This window comes from Sturnira hondurensis, unplaced genomic scaffold (assembly GCF_014824575.4).
Source record: "Sturnira hondurensis isolate 20B ecotype Veracruz unplaced genomic scaffold, ASM1482457v3 Scaffold0007406, whole genome shotgun sequence".
In the NCBI taxonomy this organism is placed as follows: Eukaryota; Metazoa; Chordata; class Mammalia; order Chiroptera; family Phyllostomidae; genus Sturnira; species Sturnira hondurensis.
The window spans coordinates 10,959,408-10,975,634 of record NW_028080037.1 but is presented as its reverse complement, the minus strand read 5'-3'; the positions used below and the strand labels follow the sequence as shown (position 1 = coordinate 10,975,634).

Genomic DNA, 16,227 nt, shown 5'->3' with positions numbered 1-16,227 from the left:
TCTGCCCTGACTGGGAATCAAACCGCGATCCTATGGTTCGCAGGCCTGTGCTCAATCCACTGAGGCAACATCTTTTAATGAGCACTTAAGGACAGCATTTATCAGGTTAGGCATAAGACTCAATCCAGAAATTTCTCTGCCATGCATGACAGTTACAGATGGGTTGAGAATGACAGACTTGAGAGCACTTAATAGGTTAGTGTACCATATCCCACAGAAGCTTACTTCAGGGACCCACTAACCTAAATGGCTATGGACACCTTCAGGAACTTGAGATTAGTTGAATAAATTGTAACTAACACAAAGTTCTTCAACAGATTTATTTGCGGAGGGGGGGGATGGATTTTGAGAAGGAAGAACATGGAGCAGAGAGGTATGGAATAGAAAATAAATACAAATGTGAGCTGTTTTGCTAATTGTTTTATAACCACAACAAATGAGTACAGAGAATGCCCTGTACAAAACAACACGATAAAGGTTCAAGATCAAGGTGTTCCTTTAGGCAGGGCTGAAGATTTCAGTCTCTGGTATTTGGAATTTAGGCTGCAATCCTCGTTTTCGGATGGATCACTGGGGGTGTGGTGCAGTTCACTTCAACCAGACTTGAACAGAAGAATGGCCACTTGGCCCAGGTAGAAGTAGATGAAGTGTTTGGTTTCATGTGTCACGTAACTACCGAAGTTCCTCCCCACGATGCAGTGCCATGTGGGGTTGTACTTCTTGTCAAATTCCTAGTGGGGGAGGGGAGAGAAAAAGAACACTAGAATTTTAGTGGTAAACCAGAGGTCAGAGTTTGCCTCCTGGATAGGCAGAGCTTGCAGGGGTAAAAATGAGGAACGCCAGCATCGGCAGATTCTTAGAACGAAAGAATGTTCCCCAGCTCCAAGTCGCCTACATAGTGCATTAATGCAAACATACTTGCAGTCTGAGCTAAGCTGGGAACCGGCTGGGATGTAAAAAGCAGAAAGGGCAGCCTCAAAGACAGGGCACTTTGTTATCGTGGTAATTCCACCTTCGTAACTTCTGTAATATTCACTGATAGGTGACACCAACAATTCTGGTTTATCTTGTTCTTGTGTGTAAACAGAACTGAATAGTCCCCCTACTGTATGTCAGTCACGCACCTCCTAAATCCCAGAAAATGGTTTTTAGCCCAGAGTACCCCATTATAGTTCATTCCTTAACTGCATTCCAGTATCCTTGATAACAAAAGATTTCCAAAAGGACAAAGTCTCAATTAGCATATAAACCATCATTAGCATGGATCAAAATTTTCATTCAAGGAGACAAGACACTTGGCACTCCAATGCTCCTATAAAAAGAATGTGGGGAGCAGAATCTAACAGCCACCGGTTCAAATTTTATCCTTAATTACCATTTAAATAGCCCTCCTTTTCACATCTCTCTTGAGGATGATATTCTGCAGGAACACTATTTTCCCCTCTCTGAGAGGCTTGGGGACCAACTAGAACGCCCGTGTTAATTTCTTCACTAGGCTACTGTAGACAGGGGCCACAGCTAATCTTTATCTATAAAATTATTAGAAGTCTGTGATTTGGCTCCTCATATTGTATGCAGCATTTAACCTCTTTTACATCAAGAAGAACATTCTTACAAGCTACAGGAACGCACTGCTGCATTTGTCAAAAAAAGGTCTTTCTTTCTATTTCACCTAAAGTCTTTCATCTTCCCATTCTGGACTGCAACCCTCTCACGACTTAGGCTGCCAGCTTCCTTCCCTTCCAGAAAACATAGCTGGGGCAGCTGGCAGTTCTGACAGCTGTCTACAGACTGTCATTTACCAAGCCCCATCCCTAGCCCCCCAACTACCACTACCACCTACTTTCTCGCAACTGGCGGCTAAACTCCCCACTGGAAGGCTGGCAAGATCTCCCTCCGGCCTGGCTGGAAACACCCACGCACTCCTCCCTCCCGAACACCCAGATGGATCTTCGGCGCAGGAATCGTGCAGGAACGGGGAACCGCTGCTCCCCGATCCTGGAAACCGTTGCTAGGTGGCGCTTTCTCCGTCAGAGCTGGATAATAAATTAAAAAAAAAAACTTGGGGCGCCGAGATCCTGGTCCTCCCAAAGGAGCGCAAAATTCACTTGCGTTCTTTCTGGAAACCTCTACACACGAGCTGCCCTGCGTGCTCTCCAGGATCTCGACTAGGCGCTTTGGGGATGCATAATCCCGGAGAGGAAACTAAGTTGTGACTCGCTCCCGCTGAAAGGCATTAGCCTCAGCCCCCCGCCAGCGCCCCATCTTTACCTTCTTAATATGCGCCGCAATATCCTTCTCTATGTTATATTTCTCCAACGCCTGAGTAGCACATTCCACGGAGTCCTGTTGCATCTCCTCCGACATATCGGCATTTTTGATCACCGCCTTTCGGTCGCACATGGTTACCTGGAGGACGGGGGGCAAGACAAAGGGTGAGGAGTTGGGGTACGGAATGTGTCTGCAAAGCGCCACCTACCCCTTGCCCGTTCCCCGCCGTCCCGGGATGACGCCCCCCAGACCACTTCCCAGGGAGCGTGATCCACGCAGAACTAACCGCGGGAGAAGTCTAGGGAGCTATAAAACAAGGTAGCAAAGTCCCCCGGAGCCCCAGGATTCTCACAGAGGAGCTGGTGCTGGCCAACTGCGACGGTCTCCTGGGGGAGGGGCTGGCAAAGCTCACACCTGGCAGGAGAAGCCGTCGCTACTGAAGCCGTGGCGCATCTAAGGAGCACCACACCAGACACCGCCGCCTAGTGCCTAGGCTCCACCCTGCTCCTGAAGGCCCGCCTTCATAGAACATTCCTACTGGCTTGATGCAACCCCTAGGGCTCTCCCATTGGTCCATGGGCTCAATGGTTCCCGCAGGATCTTTCTTCTGCATTTTGTTGCAGACCACAATGCACTGCTCGTGGCGTCGGTTGCCCCGGTGATGGGCAGCACGCGGTGAGGCCCACACACCCCGAAGGTGGAGCTGGGGCGCGCTATCTAGAACACCGAACGGCTAGAGAGGTGCGAGGGAAGATTCTGCGCAAGCCAGGAAAGTGATTCCAAATTCACCGACATTGTCCCAAGATTTGTTCTCGAATGATAGACACTCGGGTTTACCCCAGGAACGGAAGGATGTACGGATTCTGACTGAGCTGGCCAATCGCTTCCCTGAAAGGGAATCTCTAAAGCCTGGTCGGTTACCCAGGCAAATAGACTAGTGCAGTCGCAGAAGAGGGAATCTCAGGGCTTGATTTAATGCTCTACTGTCTCATTCTTGGGTTATTTTTTATTTTTTAGCAAGGGACCTCGGGTTTTCTTTTTTTTGCTTTAGATCCGGCAAATTATGTAGCCTCTCCTCCTTAGAAATATCGGAGATTCTTTAGGAATAAGAGAGGGTTTCCTTATGAATTAAGGAATTACCCACCCCCCAGAATTGGGTTTTCCTGCTGGGCAATTCACACCTCCTTTAAAGGGGTGGGGGGGGCACACCTGGGCGGATTTGGGTGTGTGTACCCAGGGTGGGGCATCTTGCTCCGATGAGGCAGTCTTTCCTGTGTGGGAGTTTCTTGGTTGAGGATTTATCTCTAAGGCTGAGGTGCCCTAAATGATTAGAAAGGCATCCCTCAGAGATACTTCCTCTAGGAGAGAGAGAGACAGAGACAGAGACAGAGACAGAGACAGAGACAGACTACCCTAACCACTAAGTGGTTAAAAAAGCAAGGTCTTGAGAGGTTAGGGAGCAGGATCGGCTCTGGATTTAAATCCCAGCACTCTCATTTAAATTTCAGTTTTCTTACCTGTAAAGGGGGGTAAGTATAAAAGGAAATACATCATAAGCATGTTGGGAGTATTAAATAAAGTAATGCCTTTAAAGCTCTCAACATCATGTAGCATATAGGAATCAGTGGGTCTTATTAATAACTATCAGTTTATGGAACTGTCCTGAGAGTCACAGCAAGGTTTTGAACCAACCCTTAAATGCCTATAATGTGTTTTTGAACTTCCATAAAGTCATCAGGTTAATCACCTAACCAGAGCTTTCTGTTTACACTTCTGCGTTTTTCTTCTTGACCATCTACTCTCAAGAACCCAGAGCCCCTTTGCAATTTGACCAGAGGCACACAACTCCAAAGAGAAAGAAGTGGGAATAATGAGAACCTCAGGTACAATATATGTATATCAGTTAAATTAAGAATTTGAGAGGCTTTTCCAAGGTCCGTGTTTCCAATACTCAGATTATGGGTTTGAGGAGTTAAAAAATAGTTCTATACAGAGTCACTCCTGAGAAAGAAGTTGGGAGCGAGGTTGCGTTAGCGCTTCTGCATGACTCAGAAGTGTGGCTCTGAGCTGTGGAATCTAACAATGACACCAGAACTTGGAACCTCTCTTGGGGGCCTTTACTTTTCATACACACATGCACATATACATATGCTGAGAGTAAAGTGGATGAGGTAATAAGAATAGCAGCTGTGTATTGAGTGGTTGCTTACCACCAAGTGTTTTGCATTCACTCAGTTATTCCTCACAACAGCTGTGCCTGAGACCCCTTTCCTCCTGTCTCCCTCCAGGCATAGCTGTCTGCTTGCCATGAGGTGCTGTGAGGGTGGCACACCTGCACCCAGAGAGGGCACTGGGCCCCACCCCCACTTTCAATACCTTTTATCTCTTCCACTTGGCTGCTACTGAGTTGTATCCTTTAGAATAAATCTGTACTAGTAAGTAGAATACTGTCCTGTGAGTCATTCTAGAGAATTATCGAGCCTGAGGATGTTGTGGGAACCCCCAAATTTGTAGTCAGCTGGACAAAGTGAGGGGAGCCGGGAACCCCTTTTGCATCAGAAGTGTGGACAGTCTTGTGGGGCTGAACCCTTAGCCTGTGGGGTCTGCCCTAACTCTGGGAGTCAGTATCAGAATTGAATTGAGTTGAATTGTTGGACACCCAGCTGATGTTGGAGAATTGGTTGAAAAATAAGTATTTGGGCCTGGCTGGCATAGCTCAGTGGATTGAGCACGCAGGCTTGAGAACCAAAGGATCATGGTTCAATTCCCAGTCAGGCTACATGCCAGGGTTGCAGGCCAGTTCCCAGCAGGGGACTCACGAGAGGCAACCATACATTGATATTTCTCTCTCTCTCTCCTTCCCTTCCCCTCTAAGATAAATAAATAAAATCTTAATAAATAAATAAATAATAAAACCTTAAAAGAAAAATAAGTATTTGGTGTTAGGGAGAGGAAAAAAAACCACTTAGTATCAGAAGTGGTGTTGGAAAAAAAACCACAGAGGGGAAGGGACCTGCCCTTGATTACTCAGTGAGTTATGGAGCCAGATCTATAAGATCCAGGTCTGACTCCAAATGTGTGCTCTTCCCATTGCACCAGACAGGTTGGCTTCTCTTTCCACAGTGAGGGTCTCATGCTTTCTGGGAGTCCGTGGAGCATGGCCTGTGTTGGCCACTTAAGCACATGATGTTTGCTGAACGAATGGCGAAGGAATGAACTGGTATGGCACCAACGTGCCTGCACTACGTGCTGCAGGAAAACTGCCTCTGGTGTAGTTCTGCCGGGCGGCAGGGAGGATTCAGCTCATCACAGGCACTAGAGGGATTCCAGAGGAAGGGGAGGAAGGGGAGACTCAACAGCACTCTTGGGTGATCAGATTTAGGGAGCCTGAGAATAGGTCACTTCCAGAGTCCTCAGGAGGTTCAGATGAGACCCAGTATGAGTCCACCAAGTAGAAACCCAAGAGAATTTTCTAAATCATTGTCATGATTTTTGCCATACCTGCACCCTACCTCTACTAGTATTGATTTAATGTTTTTCTTTCATTAAATTCCCTTTACTTTTTAAAATAAGTGTAGTTGTAAAGGCAAAGTTATATCATCACCATAAATAGAGAACCAGTCTCAGTTGTCAGAAACAGAAGGTAACTCTAAAATATAAATACTAGAATATAAAACATTTTGTTCTCATGTTGCTAAACTGATCTTGGACACCACTAGAGAGATATATGTCCCACATTTGGGAAGTGCTGCCCTTAGGCGGGCTCTTAAAGGGGCCCACAGATGGATTCTAAAGGTTCCACAAGCCCCCTAGAATCTGTGTGTAAAGTGTTCCTGCAGGCATTTTCCCAGGGAAAGGATCCATAGCTTCTACCAGATGCACTAAGGGGTTCAAAACCCAAGAAGGATAAAGGCTCATTAATCTCAAATAAACCACACTCCTGGAATGGATGTAAGATCCCTTCACTAGGTCCAACTGAATTGGCCCATCTGGGGCTCCATAGCATCTCGTCTGGGCAGCTCACTCAGTTCCACTCCTAATTGCTCTGCGCCTGAAAACACCCATCTTCTACCCACAGGAAATCAAAATTAGAGGGAATCAAAATTTCTGAGAGTACGGGCTTTGGAATCAGACAGCCCAGGGAAAAGCCTGAGTAGTGTGACCTCTTACAAGTTAGTTACTCTCTCAGACACGCAGATTCCTGATTTTTTTCATGGAGATAATACCTTCATTATGGGCTGGTGGCAAGGATTGTATTAAATAATGTATCTAAGGACCTAGCAAAAGTCCCCCCAAAAATGGTAGCTCTTGCTCTTATGTATTGACATCTCACTATGTGCCAGGATTTAGGGACACATTGCCTCACTGATGTCTCCCAACTCGATAAGGAAAATGAGGTTCAGAAAGGTAAAGTCCCTTGCCCAAAGTCCCACTGCTAGGAAATGGTGGAGCTGGGATTTGAACTCTGGTCTGACTCCACAGTCTCACATGGTGGATGGAAACCGGGCTGCCCTACCTCCTAGACAAAGACAGCGATGATGTGTGCCCCTGGAGGCTCTCAGTATGCTGGCCCCTGGCAGGAACTCCCTAAATATATGTTGGGTCAAGTGGATGGATGGATGGAAAAAAAGGGTGGGTATTTCAAAATTATTCTGCATTGCTTCCTCCCAAACTTGACCCTGGTTTGGTCCGTGACTGTCTTGAGCTTTCCTGGACAAATTACCATTGTACTTTAGCCAACAGATTTTTCCTGGGTCTTAAGAAGGCCCTTTGGGATTGTTCATAAGAAGGCTGAGGGATTCCTTGCAGGGCTTGGAGCTGTCCCCTCCCGCAAACAGGCTAGAAAGAATCACAGCCTGTTCCACCTCAACCCTGCCACTAGCCCAGGATCACACTGTTCCCTGCCCTGGGACCTCAAGCCCTGTCTTGGACCAGGAGTTTGCCACCAACCTAGCAGCTCCAGCCCTCCCTCACCTGAAAGGAGGTGTGAGATGCAGCCCCTAGAGCTGACTCAAAGTGCTCTTCCCAGAGAGGAGGGGCCCTATGGGGGAGTGCTCCCAGGTCTGAACAGAAGCCTCCTCCGATGGGAGCAGGGCTGGCACTGGCCTGGGACTGGCAGGAGAACTGAGCTCTGGAGCCAAGTACTGTACTGCAGTGCGGGGACAGTGAGGCCAGACAAGCAGGGACAACTCAGGGAAGAAAATCTCCCTTTTGGCCAATAGCCAAGCCTCACCTGAGTGCACAGATACCCCCGAAGGCTCAATGCACAGCCTCCTGTCCATGGGGGCGATGGGTAAATTCAGGCACAGCAGAGAGGCCTAGTAGGCCCCCTCGGTTGGCAGACAACCCAGAGCAGAGGCTATAAGTATAGACAGTGGGACCAGGCAGCCCTGGGTCCACATCTTGCCTCTACCCTAGATGAGTGAGTCCACCTCCCCGAGCTTCAGTTTCCTCACTCATGCATTGGGTACTGTTCATAGTCCTCGTTTCTCAGGAACAGTCTGGTGATTGAGACGGTGCCATTTTGAATGAGACCCCTTATTGTTGTGTGGGGCTGTCCTGTGCATCGGAGGGTGTTCAACAGCAACCCTGGCCTTCTATTCACCAGATGCCAGTTGTACATCATGCCCTGTTGTCAACTTAAAATGTCTTCAGACAACACCAAATGTTCCCTGGAGGGTGGTCATTGAGAACCACTGCCCTAGATAACCTGGACCAGGTCTGAATATCACAGTTCTCAAACTCACAGCGTCACGTCAAGAACGCCAGGCAGGCGGGCCTACTTGCAGGAGGGGATGGGAGATCCAACCATTACAGAACGGGCTCCCCCCCCCCCCACCCATCGGCTCGGACCAAGAGGCAGGACCTGACTCTGCTCTAGGAGTCAGTGAGCCTCTCCTGACTCACTAGGTGACCCTGTGTCACCCTTTAATTATATGAAAAGTGGGCCTGAGTTAAATCTTAATCATTCTAGGGCCCCAAAGAGACAGGTAGTTGGTATCTGACGTCTGGCATCTCCATTCTTATTCACCGTCTGGGGGAAAACCTGACTCTCGGGAACTTAGGGTTTCTTCGTGGTTGCTGAGAGATTTTTTAAAAAAAGTAATTATATTTACTTATCTTTAGAAAGGAAGGGAAGGAGAGAGGGAGAGAAATATCAATGTATGATTGTTTCTCATGCGTCCCCTGCTGGGAACTGGCCCCTGCTGGGAACCAGCCTGCAACCCACGCATGTGCCCTGACTGGGAATCAAACCGTGATCTTTTGGTTCGCAGGCCCGCACTCAATCCACTGAGCTACACCAGCCAGGGCTGCTGAGAGATTTTTGAGAGAGAACTGTTCGGGGTTCTGAGGATTGTGATATTGTGATTTATCTTAACAAATACATGTTTGGTCTTTGTCCTACTTCCTAGCTCACAGCTCCCCAAATCTTTGGAATTTGCTGAGAGATAAGAACAATGGGAGCATCTTTTATCATAATAAGTGGTCTCTTGTCCTCAGTTCCTGAAATCTTTCAAAGTCATAAGGTGAAACGGGTGTCTTGCTATTTTTAACCAGCCCCTTCCCACCACAACTGGGCTTGTGTTAATAAGGTGATTTTGGAAGGCATCTCAGGATGGGGGCTAGTCTCCAGGGAGGGGAGGGGGGCTGGAGATGGAGCTCAATCACTAGAGGCCAATGTTTTAGTCAACTGAGCCTATGTAATGAAGCCTCCACAAAACTCCAAAAGGGCGGGTTCGGAGAGCTTCTGGCTTAGTGAGCACATGGAGGGGCTGGGAAAGCGACGAGCCTGGAGAGGGCGTGGGTGCTCTGCACCCTGTCCCCATGCCTTGCCCTGTGCATCTCTGCCAGCTGGCCGTTCCTGAGTTACACCCTGTTAGAATAAACCAGTAATCTAGTAAGTAAAATGTTTCTCTGAGTTGTGTGAGATGCTCTAGCAAATTAATCAAGCCAGAGGAAGGGGTCATGAGAACCTCTGACTTATAGCCACTCTGTCAGAAGTACAGGTAACAACCTGAGCTTGTGACTAGAGTCTGAAAGGGGTGGGGTGGGGTAGTCTCATAGGACTGAACCCTTAAGTAATCTCTGGGTGTCAGAATTGAGCTGAAATTGTAGGGCGCCCAGCTAGTGTCTGGAGAATTGTTTTTTGGTGTAAGAGAAACCCTGCCCCTCTCCACACATAGTAATTGGGGAACCAGAACTCTATTAGGAATGCACAAGAGAATAAAATAGGCAAAGTCCCTTCTTCGTGGAACTTATATTTCATCAGGAGAATAAAGATAACAAGCGAAAATGTCAAACCCTGATCATTATAATGGATAAAAACAGAGTAAGAGACCAAGGGTGACAGGCAAGGGGTCTTATTTCAAATAGAGTTTTCTGAGAAGGCCTCTCTGTAAAGGCACCATTTGAGTCAAGATTTGATGTCCTGGCTACCAGGTAGAGGACAGAGTGTAGGGAAGCCAGTGGGAGCAAGAGGCCAGGTAGAGGCTATTGCAACGTCCAGACAGAAGGTGATGGAGGCTTGGACCAAGCAGAGGTAGGATGAGAGAGGTGGTTGGATTCTGGATATATTCTGAAGGTGCAGCTGACAGATTTGCTGATTAATTTAATACAAGGAAGCCTTGGCCAGGGAACTCAGTGTGTTAGAGTATTGCCCAATATGCCAGGCTTGTGAGTTTGAACCCCTGTCAGGGCACATACAAGAGTCAGCCAATGAATGCATAAATAAGTGAGACAACAAATCAATGTTTCTTTCTCTCCCTCCTTTCCTCACTTTCTCTAAAATAAGTTTTAAAAAATTTTAAAAAGTTTTCCCTGGCTGGTGTGATTGAGTTGCCTGTGAACCAAAGTGTCACTGGTTCGCTTCCCAGTCAGGGCACATGCCTGGGTTGCGGGCCAGGTCTCCAGTAGGGGGCACTCAAGAGGCAACCACACATTGATGTTTCTCTCCCTCTTTCTCCCTCTCTTACCCTTTGTAAAAATAAATAAAATATTTAAAAATTTTTAAAATGTTTTAATACAAGATATGAGGAAAAGAGAGGAGTCAAACGTGACTCCAAGATTTGCAGCCTGAACAATGAGAAGAATACATTGGGCTGGAGAATGCTGACCAAAACAGAAACATAAAGTTGTTTTGGCCATGTTAAGTTTGAGATGCCTATTAGGTGTTCCAAGTGGAGGTGTCAAATATGCAGGTGGATATATGAGTTCTGAGATAAGGTTCAGGCTAGAGCTATAACCTGAGGAGTCATCAGCTTATAGATGACATTTAAGCCTTCACATTGGATGAGATCACCACCAAGGGAGGAGTACGTATAGATGGAAGAGGGAATGCTTATTCAGCTAGCAACATCCCCTGAATTTTTACTGTGGGTCAGGGCCTGAGCTAGGTGTTAGGGACAGAAACCCAAGAGACACTCCATTACTTATTTAATTTTTCCTGCCTAAGTGCTTTGGCCACTTAGACAATAAACATTGAGAGTTCTTGCCCTGCCTCTTACTCACTTACTCATTTTTTCAACAGGTATCAAATACCTACTGGATACAAGGCCCTAATCTAGGCACTAGGGACATGAAGGGAATAAGTCAGACATGGCTCCTGTCCGGACTGAGTTTACGTTTTTGCATGTGGAGGAGGTAACATTGAACAAGATGCACGTGATGATGTGATTATAGCTGTGACAAATACTGTGACAGAGTAGGTAGGCTGGTACGAGAGCTGTTAATGGGGCTCTGCCCTAGCCTAGACAGCAGGGAAGGCTTTCCTGGGAAGTCACATTTTAGCAGCAATCTAGTGGAACAGGAACTGAGGCTAAGGAGAAACATACGGAGCTTCTTAGATGAAAGGAATACCATGTTCAATGACCTGAAGGCTGGGAGAAGGTTGATCACTGAAGGAAGGCCAACTTGGCTACAGGAAGTGATGGGGAGAATGGGAGAGATAAGCCGAGAGGGGTGGGCAGCAGCCAGACCTTCAGGGTCCTATGAACCAGTTAAGACACAGGATTCTGTCCTGAGGCCACCACTGGCCCTGAAAGACTACAGGTGGGGGCTCACATGATCAAAAGGTCACCGGGGAGAGAGGACCAGAGGGGCCAGTGTGGTAACTGGGACAACATATGAATTTTGGGTAATACATAAACATGCAGTCTATATGAACCCCCAAATTTGTAGTCATCCAGGAGGAAGTGTGGATAGACTAAGAACCTCATTTGTGGCCAGTGTCTGAAATGACAGTAAGTCTTGTGGGAGGGACTAAGCCCTTAACCAGAGGGCGTCTACACAAACTCTGGGCAGTGGCAGAATCAGATTGTTGGACATTGAGTTGGTTTTTGGACATTGAGTTGGACATTGAAACTGGTATAGAAAAACAACACCTTCATTGTCAGAAGTGATATAAAAAGAGAGCTACACCTGGCTGGTGTAGCTCAGTGGATTGAGCACTGGCCTGAGAACCAAAGGGTCACTGGTTTGATTCCCAGTCAGGGCACGTGCCTGGGCAGTAGGCCAGGTCCCTAGTTGTGGGGCACATGAGAGGCAACCAATCAATGTTCCCCTTCCTCTCTTTTTCACTCCTTTCCCTTCTCTCTGAAAACAAATAAATAAATAAAATCTTTCTTTTTTAAAAAGATGCCACCGGAAGTCACTGAGTATTAAGCAAAGCACACTGTTAGACATACAGACTTCAATAAACGTAAAAATTATAAGCCACAAATAGAAAAATATGTGAATAAGTGGAAAGTGATGCCCAGCTTCTGGATGGGAAGGCCAAACGTAGCAAAAATAAAAAATTCCCCATGCAAATTTACAAATTTAACACCATTCCAGTTACAATGCCAACAAGATGCCACACAGAACTTGATGAAGACGTTCTAGAATGTGCTTAGACAAATCAGCAAAAATACAAGGGGAACGAAAGGAGCAATAAGGGGTAACTGGGCCCTACAGAGGTACAACTAAGAGGAAAGTTCTATGCTTGGGTCACACAGGTCCTGGCACCACTGAACGCCAACTCTGCACAAAACTGGACCTGAAAGCCTAGGAGGGCGTGGCCAGGCAAAAGGCTGGAGAGGCAGAGAGGAGCAACAGGGTGTTCCAAGGAGAAGTAGCCCCTGCAAAGACCTAGTACAGGCTTTCGACAAAGCAAATCCTAGAGAAGTAGTAAGAGATAGTAAGAGATAAGGAGTAGTAAGAGATAAGGAGAGGCTAGTAAAGGCAAATTCTGAAGGGCTGATAAAGGGGTGGAGATGGGGTTCTTTCCAGGGGGCCAGAAACTTGGTCTCTTCCACTGCTTTGCCCCTAGCATGTAGCACAGTGCACACAGTAGGTGTTCCAGAAACAGTCCTGAGATCCTTTTGTGTCTGCATGTGCTCGGACTTGGTCTCTTTAACGTCTGTGTGGTATTCCGAACTGCACGTTTTCCCATGTAACAAGCTCCCTCAGGATGGACCTTGAGGTCCTCTCCAGTTTTAGGTGGACTCATTGTTATTATTAATAACTGTGAGGCATTTTGAACACAGCATCCCCTGTGGCCCTTCTTCCTCAGGCTTGGGCGGGATCACTGGATTTTTGCTTAGTCCTGTTCTGCTTTCCTTCTGGCTTCCAAACAAGCACCCTTTCGCTATTCACAGCTCCCCTAAGAGACTGCGAGGCTGTACTCCCGGCAGGCTCTCCCCTCCCCCCCCTGCCTGAGTATCTCATCGCCTTTATAAACATCCTATTCAGGGATGTACAATAAATATTTGTATGGTAAAGGCAGCTTATACTGATTTCCACTGAGCAGCTGATGTACTTAGAACTTACATGTATAATCTAGCCCAGCCAGGCTCTGACGGGCATGAGGGCCTCTCACCCTAAGTCCCTCGTGGCTGCAGAGTGAGAAAGAACACCCTCCCTCCCACCCCACGTCCTCACTGTGCTGAGCTATTTGGCTTCCCCAAAGCACCAAGCTTCCCCGCCCCCTTCCTCCCAGCTTTCTTTGCACTTGCTTTTCCTTTGATCTGGAATGCTTTTCTTTTCTTCTCCTCATTTACCTAGCTAACACCAGCTGATTTTTCAGATCTTGGCTTAGAAGCTACTCCTTCCGGGAATTCTTCCCTGAACACTCCGCTCCAGTCTTGGTTAAGAGATTCTGCAGCACCCTGTAGTTCTCGTGGCACGTATCCTACTTTGTTGAAACTGTCTTTTGAGTTGCCTGTGAAAGGTGTGAGGGCAGAATTAGGGTCCTGGGCACTGTTGTATCTCTGGCACCAAGCCAGATGTTCTGTAGCTCAATCAAAGTTGAATGAATGAACAAATGTTGAGTGGGCAAGGAGTGGCGAAGCCACCAAAGTCCCAGATGCCAGTTAAGACACCCTTTGCTCTTCAATGCTGGAGATGAAGCATTCAATGAGGGGGGAAAACCTAGGCTCCCGCAGACCCCGTCAAGGAGTGTGCCGTAGACAGACAAACTGGCAGCCCATGAGAAGGACGTAATAACAAAAGAAACGTCCCCAGCTGCCTCGCTGCAGGAAATGTTTGTCAATGTGACATTCACAGAAGCCCTGCCCATGTGCTGTCCAAAGGGAAGAACCAGCCTCAGCCAGACAGAAGGAAATTCAGGAGCTGTGCATGTGTTAGCACGGGGGATGTGTGGCTTACAAGCTTCTTGGCTCTCTGTTCTTTCTTTTTAACTTAAAAAAAAAATCTCCAGCTATTTCCCATATATATATTTTACCTTTAAGGAATGTTTACTTTTAAAAAATCTTATTTTATTTGTTTTTAGACAGAGGGGAAGGGAGGGAGAAAGAGAGGGAGAGAAACATCAATGTGCGGTTATCTCTCATGGGCCCCTGGCCGGCAACCCAGGTGCCCTGACTGGGAATCCAACCAGCGACCCTTTGGTTCACAGGCCGGCACTCAATCCACAGAGCCACACCAGCCAGGGTGGGAATGTTTACTCTTAAGCTACCATTGCTAAATTATATTAACACAGTTCATTAAAAATCTGCTTAGTAAAAAATTGGCTTGAGCCCAAAAACATTAGGATTCTATTAAATCAAAGCATCCTCTTTCATAAAACATTAGCATTGTCATTGATCTTTTTGCACTCCTTCAAGTATTTGCCTGTGTTTCTGGTTTACTGCGCTGTAAAGTAAGTTTCCAAGGTATGTGACAGAGTGGAAAATGTTTAGGGAAAAGAGCTGGGTTGAGGGTAAGGAATTTAGGGCTTAGAAAACAAACTTGGTGAACTTTAGGAGCCCATTTGGTCCTTTTCTGCCTCAGTTCCCTTTTTCTGGAAGTAGAGTAACTCTTCTTTAAGTACTAGTTAATAAAATTCATAGTGTTTTTTAAGTACCTACTATGTGCCAACACAAAAGGGCTGTAAAGGGAAGTGATTAGTCTCAGTGGTGGGGGGTGCAGGGGTACGGTTCACACCCCTTTGAAAATGTTGAACTGCATTGTCCTACATGGTAGCTATTAGTCATAGCTATCTATTTAAATTAAAATTAGTTGATTACAGTTAATAGTTCAGTTTCTCAGTTATAGAACCCACACTTTGAGTGTTTTAACGGCTACATGCGGCAAAGAACCCTCATAGAACCCAGGTATAGAATGTTTCCGTCATTGTGCCAAGTTCTGTTGGTAACATGGCACGCATATTCTCTCAGAATCAAGACTTTCCTGCTCACAGGCAATACTTTGGATCCAGCTTCACAACTTGTACAATTTTGCAGGGTTGGAGTGGGGGCTGGTTGTTTAGGCAGTGGTTCACTGACCCTGGAAACCCATGAATCCAAGAAAAGGAAGCCCTGATACGACAAGCTATATTCCATCAGAATAGAGCAAGTTGGCAAAAGAGAGCTACTACAAACTCAGGATGCTACTTTAGGTGAACCTCCCGTAAAACCAGGCCCTTGGGTTTGGGCCTGTCTGGCCCCATTAAACACACAAACAACAAACCATCAGTGTAATATCCAAGAATAATTTGTAAAACAATACTAAAGATTTTCTGCAGTCTCTTAAGAAAACACCAAAGGGGAATCATATTCACAACGCAGCAACTCTTTTTGCATTATCTTTTCCATCCTCTCTCTTCATCCTCCCACACATGGCATTTGCCTTCTGAAAGCTCTCTGCACCCCCATTCCGAAGTCTCTCCAAACCCCCTAGCTCTGCTGCTGCTGCTCCCTGTCCTCCCCTGCACAGCAAGTGCTTTATTATGTCGCTCTCCAGCAGATGTTTTATTTTCCCCAGCATACAAATATAGTGGCAAAGGACAGAGAGAAAGCTCCCATGCTGCTGTGCCCAGGAACACGTTCCACAGGGACCCAGCCCACAGCTCTCCCCGCCAGGCTGGGCTAGTTTCTCCGAGATGACTCATTTTCCCACTGCTGGTCCACTCCCATCACTTCCTCTACTGCCCACTGCTCCCAAGGGCCAGGGTCATGACTGAGACTGGCAGAGAAGAAATCCTTTTGCTGGAATGCCAGAGGGGACTGATGTCATAGCGAAAGGAAGAAAACCAGAGGGGCAGGTTCAGAGAATGTTTTATCTCCACTGTTAATTGTTCTATTATTTCTTTAATAGGGCACCGCCCAACTCCCTACCAGGGAGTAAATGGCTTGCTGTGGGAAATACATTAACTCTTAACAGTTTGCCAAGGTCAAAGGCTTCTTTTCATTTGGAAGATGAGCCCATTGATGCCATTCTTATCATTAGGAATGATGAATTTCATTGAACTCTCTTATTCTCTGCAGGAAGGAGACAGTCCCATCCCATTTCTCTAACTCCAGTGCCCACCTACCACCTGGTCACTCGCCTGGATTTCCGTCGTCAGTGGAGAGGGCAGGAAAACCCTAGAGCCATCCCACTTCTTATTCTCCCTTCTTATGTCCTCCACACGTACCTCAACTTATCATCATCCATCCCCTGCAGCTCATTTCCATCTGCTTTGTTCCTCATCTCAGAATG

The 16,227-nt window shown here is 46.8% G+C and overlaps 1 protein-coding gene across 1 annotated transcript; it reads right to left on the bottom strand.

The window, feature by feature from the left end:
• Positions 1 to 404: 404 nt before the first annotated feature.
• Positions 405 to 2,745, bottom strand: DYNLL1 (dynein light chain LC8-type 1). The gene is made up of 3 exons (XM_037052257.1): positions 2,624 to 2,745; positions 2,272 to 2,409; positions 405 to 731 (listed from the first exon to the last, which is right to left on the bottom strand). The coding sequence occupies exons 2-3, from the start codon at positions 2,401 to 2,403 to the stop codon at positions 594 to 596; spliced, it is 270 nt and encodes an 89-aa protein (XP_036908152.1). The 5' UTR covers positions 2,404 to 2,409; positions 2,624 to 2,745; the 3' UTR covers positions 405 to 593.
• Between the last annotated feature and the right edge of the window lie 13,482 nt (positions 2,746 to 16,227).

Excerpts from the sequence above, each read along its gene's own strand:
- DYNLL1 (XM_037052257.1), bottom strand. The coding sequence starts at position 2,403 with ATGTGCGACCGAAAGGCGGTGATCAAAAATGCCGATATGTCGGAGGAG. Across the intron at positions 732-2,271 it reads TTGCGGCGCATATTAAGAAG|GAATTTGACAAGAAGTACAA; the intron begins GTAAAGATGGGG and ends CTCCCCCACTAG.